A 17,080-nucleotide genomic window follows, 5' to 3' on the forward strand; every position below is an offset into this window, starting at 1 on the left:
CCTCTGCTGGGAGGACAGGCTGGGAGAGTTGGGGGGGGTCAGCCTGGAGAAGAGAAGGCCAAAAAGGGGAGAGCTCAGAGCCCCTTCCAGTGCCTAAAGGGCCTCCAGGAGAGCTGGGGAGGGACTCTGGGTCAGGGAGGGGAGCCGTGGGACGGGGGGGAAGGGTTTGACACTGACAGAGGGGAGATTGAGATGAGATACCAGGAGGAAACTGTTCCCTGTGCGGGTGGTGATCCCCTGGGGCAGGTTGCCCCGAGAAGCTGTGGCTGCCCCATCCCTGGAGGTGTTCAAGGCCAGGTTGGACGGGGCTTAGAGCAACCTGGGCTGGGGGGAGGTGGCCCTGCCCAGGGCAGGGGGGTGGACTAGATAGCTTTTTAAGGTCCCTTCCAACCCAAATTATTCTACAATTCTATGATTCCACAGTAAATGGAAAACATTTTTTCACTAGAAATACTGACACATTTTATAAATACCGTATCAATCTTCAATGTTGGTCAGCAATTAGGAAAAGGAGCTATATCCATATATGCATAATCACCACTCACCAGCTATTTCACTGTAGGCTTCTCTACTCACCTTCTTCTCAAAATCGCCAACGCAATTTTTGAGGGCAGACTGGAGGCCATAAATCTCTTTATCAGTCCTCTGTGCCTCATGCCTGATAATGCTGATGTCTCCCGACAGCTTTGCAATGCTCGCCTCGCATCTGCAGGCAAACCAGAGACAAGAGAGCCTCTGCAGGGAGATGCTGGAGGGTGGCTGAAGGCAGATGCTGGTCTCCATGCACTGCAGCCTGGTCAAGTCCAGCCCCCCGGGATCATCCCAGCGAGTAGCGAGTAGGCAAAGACACCCCATCGCAGCAGCCCCAGTGCCCATTCTGCTTTCAGACATTACTGCCCATTAAGAGAGCTGCTGGAGGTGATGGCAAGGCAATGCCCATGGCCGCAGCAGCGATGCCCGTGGGTTCCTCATACCACAAACTTCCTGGTGGTGCCCGCTGGCTCCAGGGAAGCTGCAGGAGCTGCCCACAGCTCAGCCTGCCACACTGATTTCCCCCTGACTTCCCACCATCCAATCTCAATAAATTAAATTAAATCTGAAGTGTAAATTGAGAGGCTAATCTGCACCTTGAGGTCCCCCAGCTTTTGGATGCCCACGAGGAGAGATGGCACGCTGCAGCCACCACCAGCTGGCCAGGGTCAGGGGTTGGGGAACATCAATTTTAGAGAAAAAAACCCAACATTGTTGTTTTGTAAGGAGCATTTGTCATTTGCTATTTAAACTTGTTCAGCTGCATTCACCAAAATATCCCGTCACAATTAAAATGGACAAATGAATGATGTGAGAGTGGTGGCATTAATTGAATGGCCAAGGGATTGAAGAGCACTCAACCAGCTATCCTTTCCAGGTAGAATGAATGACTGTTTCAGCACCCGTCTTTAATGTGCGTATATATATACACACACACATGTTGTGTATGTATAGTATATATCTACATACTATATTTTTTAACACAAGCAAGAAGACTTTCTGTAGCATATATGAAATTTTACAGATAACATTATACCTCTACTTAACATGAGCAAGGAGACATAGACTTCCCCTTCTGCACCCCTCCTGCACCTCGCCCCCCCAGTAGTCACCTCCTGCCCCAGTGCAGGTACTGCTTAGAACAGGAGTGTGGAAAAAAATACCTTAAGGCCACAAAGTAGTACCTTAAGGCCACAAAGGAGTGCGCAATCTAATATAAATAGTGGAATAGAAGTTGAGAGAGAGGAAAACAGCTAAGTTTTAAAATGCCAGAGAAATTATCCTCCAAAGCACCACCACAAAATAAAGCTGATGCTGTTGACAGATAAAGGATCTAAAGAGAAATTTTGACAGTTTAAATAGACCAGCTTTTTGTCATCTCCTGAGGATGCTTAGATATTGTGATACACCTACAGAGCGCATAGCTCAAGGAAACAAAAAAAAAGTTACTGCAGATAATAGAGGCTTTGTACAAAGGCCAGAACTTTGATCAAAAGCAACCATTGATTTGGAAAATGAGTACAAAACAGCTGCAAAGGTGCACACGGATCTGGAGAGGGAGGGGGCTGTTCCAGAGCTGGCTACCATCACAGCGTCTCCGGCTGCAGACCCAGAAAACAATGCGGGAGCCAGTGAAGGGAGGGCACGGGGGGTCCACCACGGTCCCGGGGGACAGCGAGGGGACGGGAGGCTCCTCACGCCCACAGAGATGGCGGGAGAACATTGAGGTGCAAACACTCAGAGGAGACGAGGCTGTGGTCAAGACGTGGGGTTGATGGGCGACCAGACCCAGGTGTGGGACGGCTCCTTCAGCAGAGATGGGGGGGTCGGGGCTGACCACTCCCATGGGACAATACCCCCCAGGGCAACCACTGCCAGGCTTTGCAAGAAGCCTTACACGGCTGTTGCCACATCGGGTGGTTGTTTTATGGAGAGACCTACATCTTCTGTCTTAGTGACGGCCACCCTATCTGGGATGGGTGAACAGCCGCTGTTGGTGCAAGACTTGATAAGAATTTATCCTGCTTCATCCTTCAGCATTGCAATGTATTTAGGTAAGCAAAAGCCCCAGACTTACCACTTAAATATGGATTAATAAAAGCCAGATTTTCTCCTTTAAACATGTCTTATTGAGTAGGTAAGAAGGATAACACTTGGAAAACTACTGACCACATTTTTGAGCTAAGAGCCGAGCCTGGAATAGAACGAGCAAAGGGTAACAGGGTGTCCTCGGACGAGTGAAGAAGTTCAGGATGAGTCTCAGTGTGAGAAAGAAGAGGACTAATGGATCTGTAGTAGTAAGAAGACATAACTTTAGTTATAAGAGAAAGAAACGTGAATATCCTATACAGAGAATACTTAAAAACAGGGGATTGTATGCTAGGATCCAAAGCAGCCCGAGAACCAGGCTTGCGGGGTGGGATTAATGCGACTACACCTGCGTTGCGGCATGGCCGGAGAGGTCAGAGCTCTGCCTGCGGACCTGCAGACGTGGTGGGCCATGCAAGGACCCTCCGCTCACATGCCTGAAGTCCCTGGGCCTGCCCCAAAAAAAACTGGACATCATATCATTATTACGTGCAAAGTAGTTAAACGCATTATTGCTGCTTGTGAGATCGAGTCCAGGAGAGAACGGGGATACCTGGAGGTTGCTTGAATATGGCTCTAATTCAATATTTCACGTGGGAGACATCCTGTGGCTTCTGGTGAGACCGTGGTTTTCCCATCATACGGAAGAGGGGCTGGAGAGTGTGCAAGCAGCAGTGCAGCCGGACCGGGAACAGTACAGAAAGTGCGCTCCTGTGAGCTTCGCATACAAATTAAGAAGTATAAAGAGGTAAAAGCCTCTGATGTTTATAGCAAAGCATTTAATTAAGGATGGGAATATAGCTACTTGCTATACGTTCACGGAGCCTCATCCTCCGCGGTCAGGGAAGGAACAGTACATATCAGACTGCTGTACTGGGTGAGTGCTGCATTTTCTGAAGGGTCGAGTAACTCCATGGGTACTCACCAGGGCTTTTGATGGACTGGTGCTACGTTGGGGACTTTTTCTCTCAGCAACAAGAAAGTTCACGAGCAAAATAAGTAAAATGTAACCGTCTGTGTAAAGTGCATTGTTTACTCATTGGTGCATTTGGTTAGTCTTCTGCTGGTGAGGCTGAAGAGGATGAATTAATATTTATCAGAAGTGTGGCTTCTTGGCTTTTTTTTACAGTTGATTACCTAATTCTTATTATTGTAATACATATTTCCATGCCTGAGGGAATTCTTACCAAGAGTTAGAATACAAATAAAATATATAGTTAATTTAATGGGAATGCCACTATAGCTGAGATGCCGAAGGCTGTTTGTTTTTTTAAAGAATACTGCTATTGACACATAAATGTTTACACGGTGTAGAGGTGTAGTCACAAGTTCCAAGAATTAATGGACAGCCACCTCAGTAGTTGGCAAGAGGTCTCCATCTATTTTCCAGGGAAAGACGGAGTAAAAGAATAGACACAATTTGAATTACAAGAGCTAATCCACATTAATCCTTTACACATGGCAGAATACAGGAGGATGAATCATCTGCTGTGAGAAAGAGCAGTGGCTCCATTTAAGGTTCATTTCATCCCAGATAGTCTTGGATTAAGGTTAGGCTACAAATTAAGAGGAAAACTGTCATCGCAAGTTTTCATTTGGAAGATTTCTATTAATCCAATAAATGTAAATTATATGAACACGTGCATTTGTCTCCAGTCACTCTGGGCTCTACTGAGTACACGCAGCAGTTTTAAATCCTGAAACTCAAGAGCAAAAAAAATGTAAAAAATCAAAACTTTAATCATCGTTGTAATGGCAGTCCTCTGTGTGTCACTTCTGGCGCACTCCTCAGCCACGACGCCGGGGGCAGGTACGCAGTTAAGGTTTGGTGTTTCCAGAGGCGGACTTCAGCGGCAAGAAAAACAAGAAAGCGCTGGTGGTTCATGAATCACGTAAAAGCATACTATGCTTTAGCTTAATGGCAATCATGCGCATAAAACTGTGCCGTAATATTGCTGTCGAAATGCTGCTAAACAGCCAGCTCTGGGTCTGCCATACCAGTATGTTTGGACAAAGCTAGAAAAAACTGCCTCTGTCCTTTTTCTCTCCCTAAAAATAAATGGGGTCTAAGGACTTAGTTTACAGCATTATAAGGTGATGACTTTGGTCATGTCATGATAGTTTTTTATGTGCGATTGCATAAGTGCGTTTTGTGATCCTCCCTTCTACTCATGGGAAAGGCCAACCAGTACAGCCGAGAAATGGGCAAAGAAGGAAGAGGAACAGGGACCTCATAAAATGTGTTGTTGTGGACCTCCACAAGTGCTCAACTTATTGTTTCTTCTGGTTGTTTTTTTTTTTTCCTTTATGCAAGTAGAAGTGAACTGGTAATTTTTTCACCATAGTTACCTCGTTTTCCTGTTTTCCCCAAGCACTTTTGCTTTCCTCTGCTGCAGGCAAATGCTCAAGCACAAAAGATGGGACCAAGTCCCGGTGCAGCTGATGAAGGAAAGCATCATGCCTAGGAACATGCTGCAAAAAGAGGAGCGAGACACTTCACCCATCGAATGTTATGGCTTCACTAAAAGCGTATGGTCTAGAGAGTCTGCTGACCTGAACTGGAAAACATCAGGAAGCTCCTGCAGGATCACCTCCTACTTTGTTCCAATGCTAATCCACCACAAGGTTAAAAAAAACCCATCTTTTTTCTGCCAACTTTGAATGTGTTGGCTTCAGCTTCTCGTTTTGGATTCTTGGGTCTCTCTGCAGTAGTCTGGAGTCCTTCGGCACCCTATGATTTTTTATATTTCTCTCCTGGTAGTTATATGTGGAAACGAAGATGTCTCTGGGTTTATTTTTTTCCATAAACTATACATAGACGTACACTTCTCTCAGCCAGAATTTTTCCTCGTCCCACTGTCACATTCCTGGCTCTTCTTTACACCATATCAAGTTTTTAATTTCAGGAAGGGGACTCTGTGCTCGATACGGTATTGTCAGTCTCTGTGCCATACATAGAGCTAAAATAACCTCCCTGTTTACTGGTCCTCTGCTTCTCTTGCCTGAGACCATACTCCTGGCATTTCCAATGCAACATCATTGTAAGAGCTCAGGGTAAGTTATTTACCCGCCATACTCCCCAAACCTTTCAGGGGGCACTCAGTAGTGGAACAGCCTCTTTAAAAAGTACATTTTATATGTATTATATGTGGTTTATAAAATGCATTTTCCCTCAATCAGCCCACATTGCCAATATTCCTGGTTATTCTCAATTACCACCTTGCCCTCTCTTGACCAAATTCTGTGTTACCCACAACTGTCAGTAGCAGTGTTTTATATGAAAAGCATATGACGAGTCTCTGGAGAAAAAAAAAACCCAAAACATTAGACCCATGCTAGTTCATGGAGATTTGTTCCTTAATTATTATTTTTTTCTGATATATCAGTTCAGACAGTTCTTAATCCACGTGCTCTCTTGATATTACATAACACAGATTCACTTTGTCTTTCTTTCAATCATAATACTTTGCATTACTAAGCGCCCCACAGAAGTCCACCTATATTATGTACTTGTAATTACTTGTATCAATAGAAACTTATAATCTCACCAAAAGAAGAAATCAAGTTTTCTCAAAAAGACCTGCTTTCCAAGAGAGGAAGTAAAGATTTTATTGAAACAACAGGAGAGTTTCAGTAAGAGGAAATAACCACTTCAGCTGAAGTCTAGCCAGACTGGAGAAGAAAAAATTCTCTAAAATGTTAAGTGTGTGATGAAGAATGAGACAGGAAAATATAGTTATTTTTCCCCTGGATTGATAATTTTTCTAACACGGAGAGTGCAAAGCACAGATCTGTCACTAAAATGGAGATATCAAATGAATGCAGAGCACACTCATGCCCACTCTGAACCTGCCCAGCACAAACCAGCTCGCAGAGATGAAGAGGAGGGCCGTTAGCCATTCCTTACCTCGCCACTCTTCCACGCAGGTCTCCAAGACCCTGGACGTATTTATGGTCCAGAGTTTGAACAGCAAAATTAGTTTCTACGGCGGCACCATCCCTTGATCTTATTTGCCTCTCCAAAACCTGTAAATTCAAGACCATTAATGCACTTTTGGTTTTCTGTTTTGTTTTGGAGCTGGTTTTCTTTTTTTTTCATTTCAAAATAGGGTTCATAGCCCTATTTACAGCAGCAGGTCTAAAAGCTTGCTTTTCTTTCTTGGAGAAAGTAGCAGTGTATTTTTCCTTTCAAAAATCTATATCTGCATAAATAATATGCATAAATAATAATTGAAATATGTGCTTTATGTTGAAAAGGCTCTCACGCAAAAATTAGGAAATGCGAAAATTGGGAAACTAATTTTATTGCCCCCACTCTTAAACACCCTCAGCACAGTGCAGCCCATAATAAATAACACAGAGGGTTTTTTTTTTAAGCCAGGCTCCGTTCTGCAGGGGATGCTGGGTGTCTCTAGGAGGGAGGCGATATCTCCACCGTCACTTTTGCAGCCACCTGAGGGCTCCGCAGGGTGGGGACGGGGTCTCTGCCCCAAGCCCAGCCTGCCCGTGCTGCACTAACACTCGTGTCCAAGCAACATGCTGTGCTCGGCATGTATAGAAACACGTCCTTGACAGGTGCAGTCCTGCGCGGGGCCAGTGTTGGCTCCAGTGAAGGCATGGAGCACGTTAAAGCGCATCACAGATATACCCACCCAGCCTTGAACGTGGATGCGGGACAGTATAAGCATCTTTTATGTCTTGTTTTACCCTTATTGTTGAATGTGTGGCCTGATGTCTGATTTATTGCGCAGTATTAAAAGTCTGAGATTGTTCAAAGATGGAAGGAGTAACCGCCCTGCAGGGTCTTCTGGGGTGGCTCATCCGGATGGTGTCTGAATGTGTCACAGGCATTCATTTCAGGAAGCCCTTTGCAGCTACTGTGACCTTTTACAGATAAGGAGTGGAAGGGCAGAATGATTTCTAAAATCTCTTGATTTTACTTCTCAGGTTGAAAGGAGAGGCCTGGGGCTGATATTTCAGTGTAACTCAGTGCTATGCAGCGCTTCACTCAGTCAAAGCACAGCTTTTACCCTTTTTCATGCAAGTATCCTATTTTTGCAAAAATTGACATTTTATTTGAAATAATTCCCACTGAGTGAATTGGAAAAAAAAAATCGGAAAGGACAATTATAAAGGAAAATTTCAACTGCAAATGCTTAAATTTTGGCGAAGTTGTTGCATAGAGGTTAATAATAATCCCACCACCTCCTCCCTCAACAGCGTGTTGGTAACTGAAATACTGGGTATACTGGGTATTCCTATTTTTGTTCTGCGTCAGAAAATGATGTTCTCAAAGGCTGAATGTACTGCACAACTCAAATGTATTTTTGGCAGTGTGTTTGGCAACGCAAGTCTGATGGCACAAGCCCACGAAGGTGGAGGCGCAGGATGGGACCACCGCTCCCTCGCTGGCAAAAGCAGCATGAGACGCTCACTCGTGAGGATGGAGAGCAGCAGTCTCCTGTTTACAGAGGGAAATCGATATTCTCCTTCTCTCCAGCGAGTTCCCCAGGCTCCTGGCAGCGCTCCCATCCCGGAGCTTACTAGCCCTGGGCAAGAGAGAGCTACATGCACAAGATCGTGTGTGTGGCTGATGGTCACCACTTGGTCTGTGTGCAACCCCTCGGCTGGGACATGGCTATCCTATAGTTATTATCAGAGGTGACGCCAGGCACGTCTCCCCTCTGCCCCAAGGTTTTCAGTATCGATGCTTTTCTCTCGCAATTTGCAATCCTCTCCTATGATGGTGAAGGATGCTTTTGTCAAGGGTCTGGTCATTTTCCACTTGGCATTAATTGTTTTGATGTCCCTGATGCAACTAGGGCATTTGAGGAAACGGCCTCAAGTTGCACCAGAGGAGGTTTAGGATGGATATTTGGGAAAGGTTCTTCACCGAAAGGGTTGTCAAACGTTGGAACAGGCTGCCTGGGGAAGAGGTGGTGTCCCCATCCCTGGAGGGATTTAACAGACCGGCAGAGGTTGTACTGAGGGACATGGTTTAGCGGTGTTTCTGGCAGTGTTCAGTTGATGGTTGGACTTGATGATCTTAAAGGTCCCTTCCAACCCAGACAATTCTATGATTCTTCTGGCTCTGGTAGAGGGGTGCGTTTACTTGTGCTCAGCTTTATTGCTGGTGGTAACAGCAGGCCAGCATCCCATCTCATACTCCAAATCTTCCCCAAAGCAGGCTTTTTTGAAGGATATTCTTCCTGCTTTGGGGAAGATTTGGAGTATGAGTGAGTCACATTTCCTGGCGGATCCTTTTTTTCTTCTTTTTTTTTTTTTTTTTTTTCCTGAGAAATTGACATTGCTCAGCCACCCTAATTTGCTGCATGCCAGAAGCAACTCTCCAAACCTCCACCAATTCTGCAGTGGCTTTGATGGACACGACTCACTGTGCTGTCTTCTGTGCTGTCGGTGCTCTGCCCTTGTCAAACCCTCACAACACAGATACACAAAGCAAATATGCACCTGAGATTGGGACCTAAAGAAGAGTAATTTACAACCAAGGGAAAAGATTAGGTTTAGATGCCGATAGCATCTTAGGCATTTTTCCAGCAGAAGAGTCCTGTGTGTACTTTACCTGGACAGGGTTAGAGGAATTGGATGATCTAAAATAAGTAAGTGGTTTTATAGCATTGCTTATCACCGTAGTATCAAAATCCTGAAAATAAAATCAGTATGAAATGAGCACAGACCCTAGTTTTTATTCACATTAATTTCAGGTGAACCATGCTTGCATACTTTTTAAGATAAATGTAGAAAAGATCAAATATTTCTCCAAGTACACGACAAACAAAATGTATTGCGAATTTAGTGGCATTTGTAAGATATTTAATGCTTCAAGGGACAAAACAAATCGCTGGAGAATTCTATTTCAGCCTATTCTCGTATTTTAGATCTTTGTCCCTAAAAGGTGTTGGTAAGTTTCACATACAAATTCGACAAGTAACAGCAAATAATCAGAGGTCTTCAGTCAGAAAAAGGGCATCCCATGCATTTCCAGCACAATCATCAGTCGGTTTAAACAAAACATGAACCTAAACTTTCATTCTGGTCTACACTGAGCTTTGTGAAGAGTTTCAGCAATATTTGATTATGTTTACATGCAGAAGATCACACAAAGTGGCAAAACATCTGCATTGGGAAAACTAAGAAGTAAATCCAAACTTGAGTCTTGATGTTATAGGTTACATTAAAATACAGCTTGCTTCTTATTTCCCTTGAACTCAATCTCCCGCACTCCAACAAAACTGAAAGCAAATAGAATCTGAACGTTTGAATTAAAACATCAAACACCACCAAAACTCATTAATCTGTTCTTTATTTCATTTTGCTTTCCTTTTTTTTTTTTTACTTTACTTTACCTAAGTAACTGCAAGTGCCCCTATACGAGAAAAAACAGAATTTAACTAAAACATAGTGATCATGTTGAGTACTTTTCTGCCCCTGAAGCCAATATTAGTGCTGAATGTACCATGGGCTAGAGCTGCACCACTAAAGCAGGGAAATGCTCCTCGGTGCGTATTACCTCAATGTCCTCGCTGAGCTTTTTAATGATGCTCGTAATGGTCTGGATGTGGTTTTCCAGCAGCCGCCGGGCAGCAGTCTCCCCATGCTGATAACCGTTGCTTCCCTGGAGGTAGGAGATGATGTCGTCTTTGATTTGGAAAGCCTGATGGAGGAGGAAAGCCGTGGTCCTCTCCTGGCTGCATAACCGCCCTTCCAGCAGGCGAGCCCTGTCTCCGGGCTGAGGAGGAGGGGAAGGGTCTCTCCTGTGAACAACAAAAACTCCTGATGACAAAACCCATGACACTGGTCATGGCAAGCAAGCCAAGGGATGCGAGTGTTGGTGGTCTCCTGCCCACAGTGGGACCAGTCTCAGCCCTGGCTGTCCAGGCTGTCTGTTGTACCAAGGGGTTTGATGCTCCCATGCATTGCTTATGCATCCCTGCAGTACCACTAGTAATAATGACCTCTCCACGCAGGGCTAACATTTGGGCAGTGGCCCCATTAATGGCTTTGCAGATGTAAATGACATTTTTGCAGCTGTTTGTTAGGTGAAAACCGTATAGCTTAAGGACCTGTGCTTATTTTTCAGAGGTTCCAAGGTACTTCTGTAATATATCTTCATTGCAATCCTCATTTTAACCTCTTCCTATTTCATCTGAAATAAAGGCAAAACCAAACACACCCAGTGACCACCTTCAGAGATGTCCCAGTGGATACGGTGATGCTCACGCAGAGCATTCCCAGGAACAGCCACCAGCTGCACGCGGGCAGAAGAAGAGCTCATGCCAAGTACAACAATGCTTCTGTTTGGTTTCCCTTTGTATTATTTACACCTACCCACTGGAAAGAAGTCTGAAATCCTAATGGTTTTCTTACGGCCACCCCCTTCCCATCCGCCTGCTGAGACCTGGGGGAACGAGCCAGGGGCTCAAATACACCCAGTCAAGCTGTGTGTAAAAACAGAAGAGAGGAAGGACGTTGCAAGGGTGTGAAACTGGCAGGTACAGAATGAAACTCGATTTAGACAGACGTAATCTGGAGTTTGAGGGAAATTAGAGTCACCGTTTGCTTTTTTGTAAAAAGTCAGTGAGAGGTTTAATTACTGCAGAAAGTTGTGCTTGCGTGTTATCCAGAAAATGAAGTTTGTTTTATGTCTTAGTTTAACCTGAATGGCATATTTTTTATGCTCTCAATGGTATGTGAATTACCCTTTCATCACGCAGTTTAGCTAAACCGTGTAGCTTAATGATGAAGAAAAATACCCAGTTAGTCATTTGGGAAAGAAGTCATACACGTTTTCTCTTGATCTCTGCTTTTAGACTGCTATAAATAAAAAGTTCTGATGTAAAAATGATTTTTAAAAAAGGAAGGAGAGAAGACAGTTCAGCTACCCTACTCGATCAATACACAAAATGCAAAGATGACAGTTTAATGACTGAAGTGCGCCTAAGGATACTCCGCAACAAATTTTACAGCCATATGGGCTGCAATGATGTTCTGCAGCTGTCTGACGTCTGTGTGTACCAGGAGCTACTTTACATTTGTCTGCGCAATTAGGGTTTTAAAATAAACATAACCTTCAGCAGCCTCCACGTACCAACAAGATCTGAACACTTAATTTCAATCTCTTCTTGCTAAAACCTCTAACCACCAAAATGATGGGCTGAGGCTGTGTGAGCTCTCTCCTACTTGTGACAGCAGAAGTCATGGGTTGAAAATGAAGCGTGTCCACAATCTATTTTTTCCCCTTCAGTTTTTAGAAGCATCTTGTTTCTCACAAAGCATCTTTAAAAAAAAAAATAAAATAAAAAGACAATGTTTTAGAGGAAAGTGGTTGTATGAGAATGTAAGTTCAGTGAAGTCCACCGATACGTGGCTTACCCTCCAGTTAGGCTCAAGGCTTAGTCTCAAAGTCTGGTTACAGCAGCTTCACAAGTTACAGACTCCTACCTGACCTGTCCATGGCCATGATCATGGACCATAGCACATGAGGAATAGGGCACCGTAACCCAGTGCACTCTTCGGTAAGTCAGAACCAAGCCTTACCACCTTGCATTTTTTGGGCACGCAGCCAGCCACGGCTCCGCTGCTGTAGAGCAGTGCAAAAGCAATGGCTTGATTTGAGCCTTAACCCTGCTAAGTGGTTGCAAAGGACTTAAATATATAATCTCTGAGGCTTTGTTCATCTCAGCTTCTCTGCCTTTTCACCCGCCTTGCAGCCAGTTTCCTCCTGAGGAGTCCCAGGGAATTCCCTGCGGACCCTTCACGGGTAGCCGAGCTGGTCCAGCGACTCCCGTGACCAGAAGGGATGGGTGTTGCTCTCCCGTCCCTCTCTCCTGCTCTTTCCTATGATCTTAACCCCTCTCCCAGCCACTCGGTCTCATTTTTGCATCCCTATCAGTATCCCTATCATCATAGGGGGACGAGCTGACGAGGCAGCAAAGGAAAAAAAAAAATACACAAAAAAATGGAAACCAGTGGTGATTCATCAGGCTAACGAGAAGTTTTGCTGTCATGATTGCTGTCTCCAGCCCCTCATGAAGGGCCGAAGCCTGCAGGACGTCTGTCACAGCCAGCACATGAACCCGGGGGACTTCTGAGGCTTTTCATGTCAGCAGGCTGGAAGCCCCCGCCGGCTGGCCAGACCCCGAGCAAGCTGTGGTCGGCTTGCAGCGCACCTCTAAATGCAAACGTCTCAGGAGCACGGGAGATGGCTACCTCACGTCATCTCCCATAAATATTTTCCTCCTGGTTATGAGTCTGGGACCATCATCACCCTCTGCCCTCTGTCACCTTGTGTCGGCTCGAAGGCTCATATGCATAATCAGGGCAATAAACCACCCTCGATCCTCTGTCGGCACCAGGACGTTTACCAGAGATTTAGATCCATCATTTACGGAAATTAACTTCTGCTACAAACCTCATGGGCCTTCCAATTTAAAATGAAAGTTTTACTTTTGATTTTGTTTGGCTGTTATAGAACTAACGTGGGTTTAGGAGGTCCAAGCCACTTTTATTTATTAATGACCGCCTTCAAAAGAGCTGAGTGTGTGCAATAAGCTAACCCTGCAATCTACTGCTCTAAACACATCAATTACTATTATCAGTCATAATTATTATTATCAGTCATAATCTCCTCTGAGCGGAGAAGCCAAGAAGGTTTTCAGATTCAAAGGGCTTCATACCCTAAAAGTACTTTACACAAGTTGCTCCAGCCATGTCAGGATGCTTTCTGTAAGCAGAGCCATCTCCTGTGGTTCAGGGCCAAGGCAAATGAGATGCTCCATTCTCCAGCTGAAGTGCTAAAGAGTACATGTTAATGGCCTTAAGTGTCCAGTATTACCAGCAGAGATACTGGTGGAAAATGAAGGAAGCTGATGGAATAAGAGCTCCCTGGTCCTGGATAAGCTGCAGTATCTGGTCCCACAAGACTGAGGTTCAGAGAGCCAGGAGGAACTGGCTGTATCAGAAGACATCCCAAACCCTGAGCTCCAGGGCTCATGGGATGTTCAAGAGAAAGCATGTCAAGGAACTGAGAGGAAAAGAAAGTGGGGAAGCAGGATCAATTGGATCAGATCCACCGTCTGGGTTTGAAGACTGAGGCTAGCAGAGATGACTGGAGCTGGATGGAGGTGGGAAGAGGAGAGCTGAGTGGTAGGTGAAGGCAATCTAGGTCATACTGCTCTCATTTTATCAAGTAGGAGAAAAATGACGGTGACTCCATATGACAGCCCCAGTCTCTCTCCTACCCTTGACAAGTGTCACTGGGGAGGAACAGAGGCATTTGGGGGTCCCAGTGCAGCTGACTGGCATATTCACATCGCTTTTTTGGAAATCTCTTCAGGAAAGAGAAACCGGGACTTGCCACAGGTCGTTGGAGACCATGCTTTAACTTCTTGTATTAAACAGAGCCCCGTTCAAAACATCATTCTGTGAATGGACTGCGGTTCCCAAAGTTTGCAGTTCTACAGCCCCTCACCAAAATAACCCCTCTTCCTCTCCCTGTTCCCCATGACCTTCCCCACCCTTCCAGAGGGATGCTCTCAGTTCCCCACGGTGCCCCTGAGACCTTCCCTCCCTCCCAGTGATGCAGTCTCCAAATCCGCTCCACCAGCCTGGAGGCAGCACGCCTGGGGTGGCTGGAAGCCGTGCTTGAGCTTCTGTCTGCTGCTGGTCAATGAAATGAAATAAAATTAAATAAATGACCCTCCCTTTACACTGCAGACCAGCAGTGACACTTATCTGCAGTTCTACGTAGCGACCAATTCTCTCAAAACATGCAGGAAATTCAAAACTCTGAGCACTAAGCCCCCATCAAACCTGCTCTCCTCGAAAAGCAGACTAACAGCAATGCAGGGACGCTTGCAGGGCACTAGTGCACATAGGGAGAAAAAAAGACTCAAATGGGGCAAATAATTCTGGATGCTGTATTTTCTGTATTTTGTTTGTATATTATATTTTTGTTACTACTGACAGTGCTTTAATTAAAAAAAATACAGGGGGACATATTGCTGCAAGCAAATAACTTCATCATTGTTCCGCCAGTGAGACTACGAATATTTCCTAGCAGACTTTTCTGGTGGCACAACTGCAGCTTCAACTTTGGGAAACCAAGTTTAAGCCAGTGGCCTGAAGCGTTAAAGACACCACAAGAAAATATTGAGAAAATTCAAACGTGGAACATTTATAAATGTGGCATCAAGGGCAGTTAATCAATTTGATGTTACTTAAAGCTGTTCTCTCAATTCTATGAAAAAAAAAGAGTAACGTACCACGATGGCACTTCACAGTCATGAGTAATCAACATGCCCCTTCAACTCACATGAACCTTGAGTGTTCTCGGTAGATGCAAATCCATCCTCGTTTCTCTGCTTATTTAGCAGAGAGCAGGCAAGGATGTAGCTTACGGAGAATCTGGACTTTTTCTCATGGAGCTGCTGGTAGGGGCATAGGAGAAAATATATCAAGACCTAAACACATAATATACTTCTTGTGCATCATTCCAGAATACTGCTGCTATCCCTGACACAGGGACTTTCTCACCAGAATGTCCCTCCCTGACCAACCACCATCCCTGCATGGTGCTAATGCCAAAAATACGTCCTGCACCGCGCAATGCTCACTGATGGAAGGACAAGGCTGAGAGAGCAGAGATGTTCCTCAGAGCTGGAAAATAGCTCCTGTCCAACCCTAGGTGTTGCACAACTGAGTTAATTCCTACATTGAATAAATCATTTATTTTTTGTTTGGTTTTCAGAAATCCATATCCAAGGAAGGATTTTTGTAACCGCTGGTGGGGCAGTTTGCCAGCGACCGCGTGTCCTGAAAATTTTCCCCTGCTGGGGTGAGAGCAGTTTGCACTTTCAATTTAGGTCACTCTGCCCGTCCTGCAGTGCCCCAGTCAGCCCTTCTGCTCCATCATAACCCAGGCACAGGGGTTTTCTTCTGTCTCCGCTGAGAACCAGGGGCTGCCCCTGCTGTGCAGAAGCTCTGTCAAAAAATACCAGGGCCAGTTTTAAGAACTGTCTGAAACACACCATAAATCTGGCCGAACAGAATGGTTTCACTGGAGCTATTTTAACACAGATCTTGAAAGAGCCTTCCAAACATTGTGGAAATTTACTGCATAACAGTATAATTTACGTGCAGCTGCTGTTGCAATACAGTGATTGCTATTTACCTCCTAGCTCTGTTAATAAAAACATTTCCCATACTTCAGCATGGGAAAAAATGTCTACACAAAAAAGCACAAGGTTGGCCCTATATCATCTCATGTCTGGTTTTCCCTACTTGCAGCAATGCTCCACAGGACCTTCCGTGCTTGCATTGACCCCAGACATGGTCCAGAGCGACGGAGCCCAGTAGGCTGTGAGACTCAACTACTCTGAGATGGGTGGGCTAAAATGTCACAGTTTGGTCAATACAATGAACAAATAAAAGTGTCAGCATCTTAAGAAGAGTTCTTATTAGCTTATTCTCCCAGCTAGTGACATCAGAAGGTCAAATGTGGACACAATGACCTGTGGGATGCGGAGAAGAAGGCGAATTGCTACTTCAACGGCTGTGCATGGTTCTAGCAACTCTAATACGAATATGCACCGGAGCATGCAGAGATAGAAGCTTACCTGGGAGCTCAACATTCAGAAAGGCCACAATGTTCATTGACCATCTATGCAATGCTCCTGGACTAGTGGTGGGTGGTTGGTGAGTAGCATGAGGAGAAGCCGGGAGCTTTGCATGTCCCATGGCTGTCCACAGAGCATGGGAAGCCAACCCTTGCCAGGGCACAGGTCACAGAAATGATGGAGATCTTATTTCAGAAAAATATCCTCAGCCAGTACCAGCAGAGGGCAGAGCAGAGCCGGGGGCAGGCCAGGACGGGAGGTTCAGAAAGGGCAGCGCAGGCACCAGTTCACCACCGGGACTGAAACCAATTGCATAGGGTGAGGGAACCACAGTGGTGCAGGACAGCTGCTGCTGCATGAACCACCACATGGAGCTCCAGCAGAGCCTCAGAGGTCCTGAGAAAGTACATTACCGGACTGCAGAGGTTCATAATACTTGAGCATGAAGCACTTGGCTCTTAATAAGAGCCTTCATCCCTGTTGTAGAAAGGATGCCACAGAAATCAGCTCCCTAACACAAGCACTCTTTGAGGCTGAGAGAGTTGGGGCAGTTCAGCCTGGAGAAGAGAAGGCTCCGAGGACACCTTATTGTGGCCTTCCAGTACCTAAAGGGGCTCCAGGAGAGCTGGGGAGGGACTTTTTACTGGGGCGTGTAGTGACAGGATGAGGGGGAATGGCTATAAACTGGAAGAGGGCAGGTTTAGATTAAACATTAGGAAGAAGGTTTTCACTGTGAGGGTGGTGAGGCACTGGAACAGGTTGCCCAGAGAGGTTGTTGAGGCCCCATCCCTGGAGGTGTTCAAGGCCAGGCTGGAGGTGGCCTT

General features: G+C 45.4%; 1 protein-coding gene across 1 annotated transcript in view; it reads right to left on the reverse strand.

The window, feature by feature from the left end:
- FAM81B (family with sequence similarity 81, member B) overlaps positions 1-17,080 on the reverse strand; it is a 149,724-nt gene that overhangs the window by 12,682 nt on the left and 119,962 nt on the right. Inside the window, exons 3-5 of the mRNA XM_009884338.1 lie at positions 10,151-10,394; positions 6,527-6,645; positions 577-706 (exon numbers count right to left, since the gene is read on the reverse strand). Of these exons, the coding sequence (XP_009882640.1) occupies positions 577-706; positions 6,527-6,645; positions 10,151-10,394 (493 nt within the window). The remainder of the gene's footprint in view (positions 1-576; positions 707-6,526; positions 6,646-10,150; positions 10,395-17,080) is intronic.

This window comes from Charadrius vociferus, unplaced genomic scaffold (assembly GCF_000708025.1).
Source record: "Charadrius vociferus isolate BGI_N301 unplaced genomic scaffold, ASM70802v2 scaffold744, whole genome shotgun sequence".
NCBI lineage: Eukaryota > Metazoa > Chordata > Aves > Charadriiformes > Charadriidae > Charadrius > Charadrius vociferus.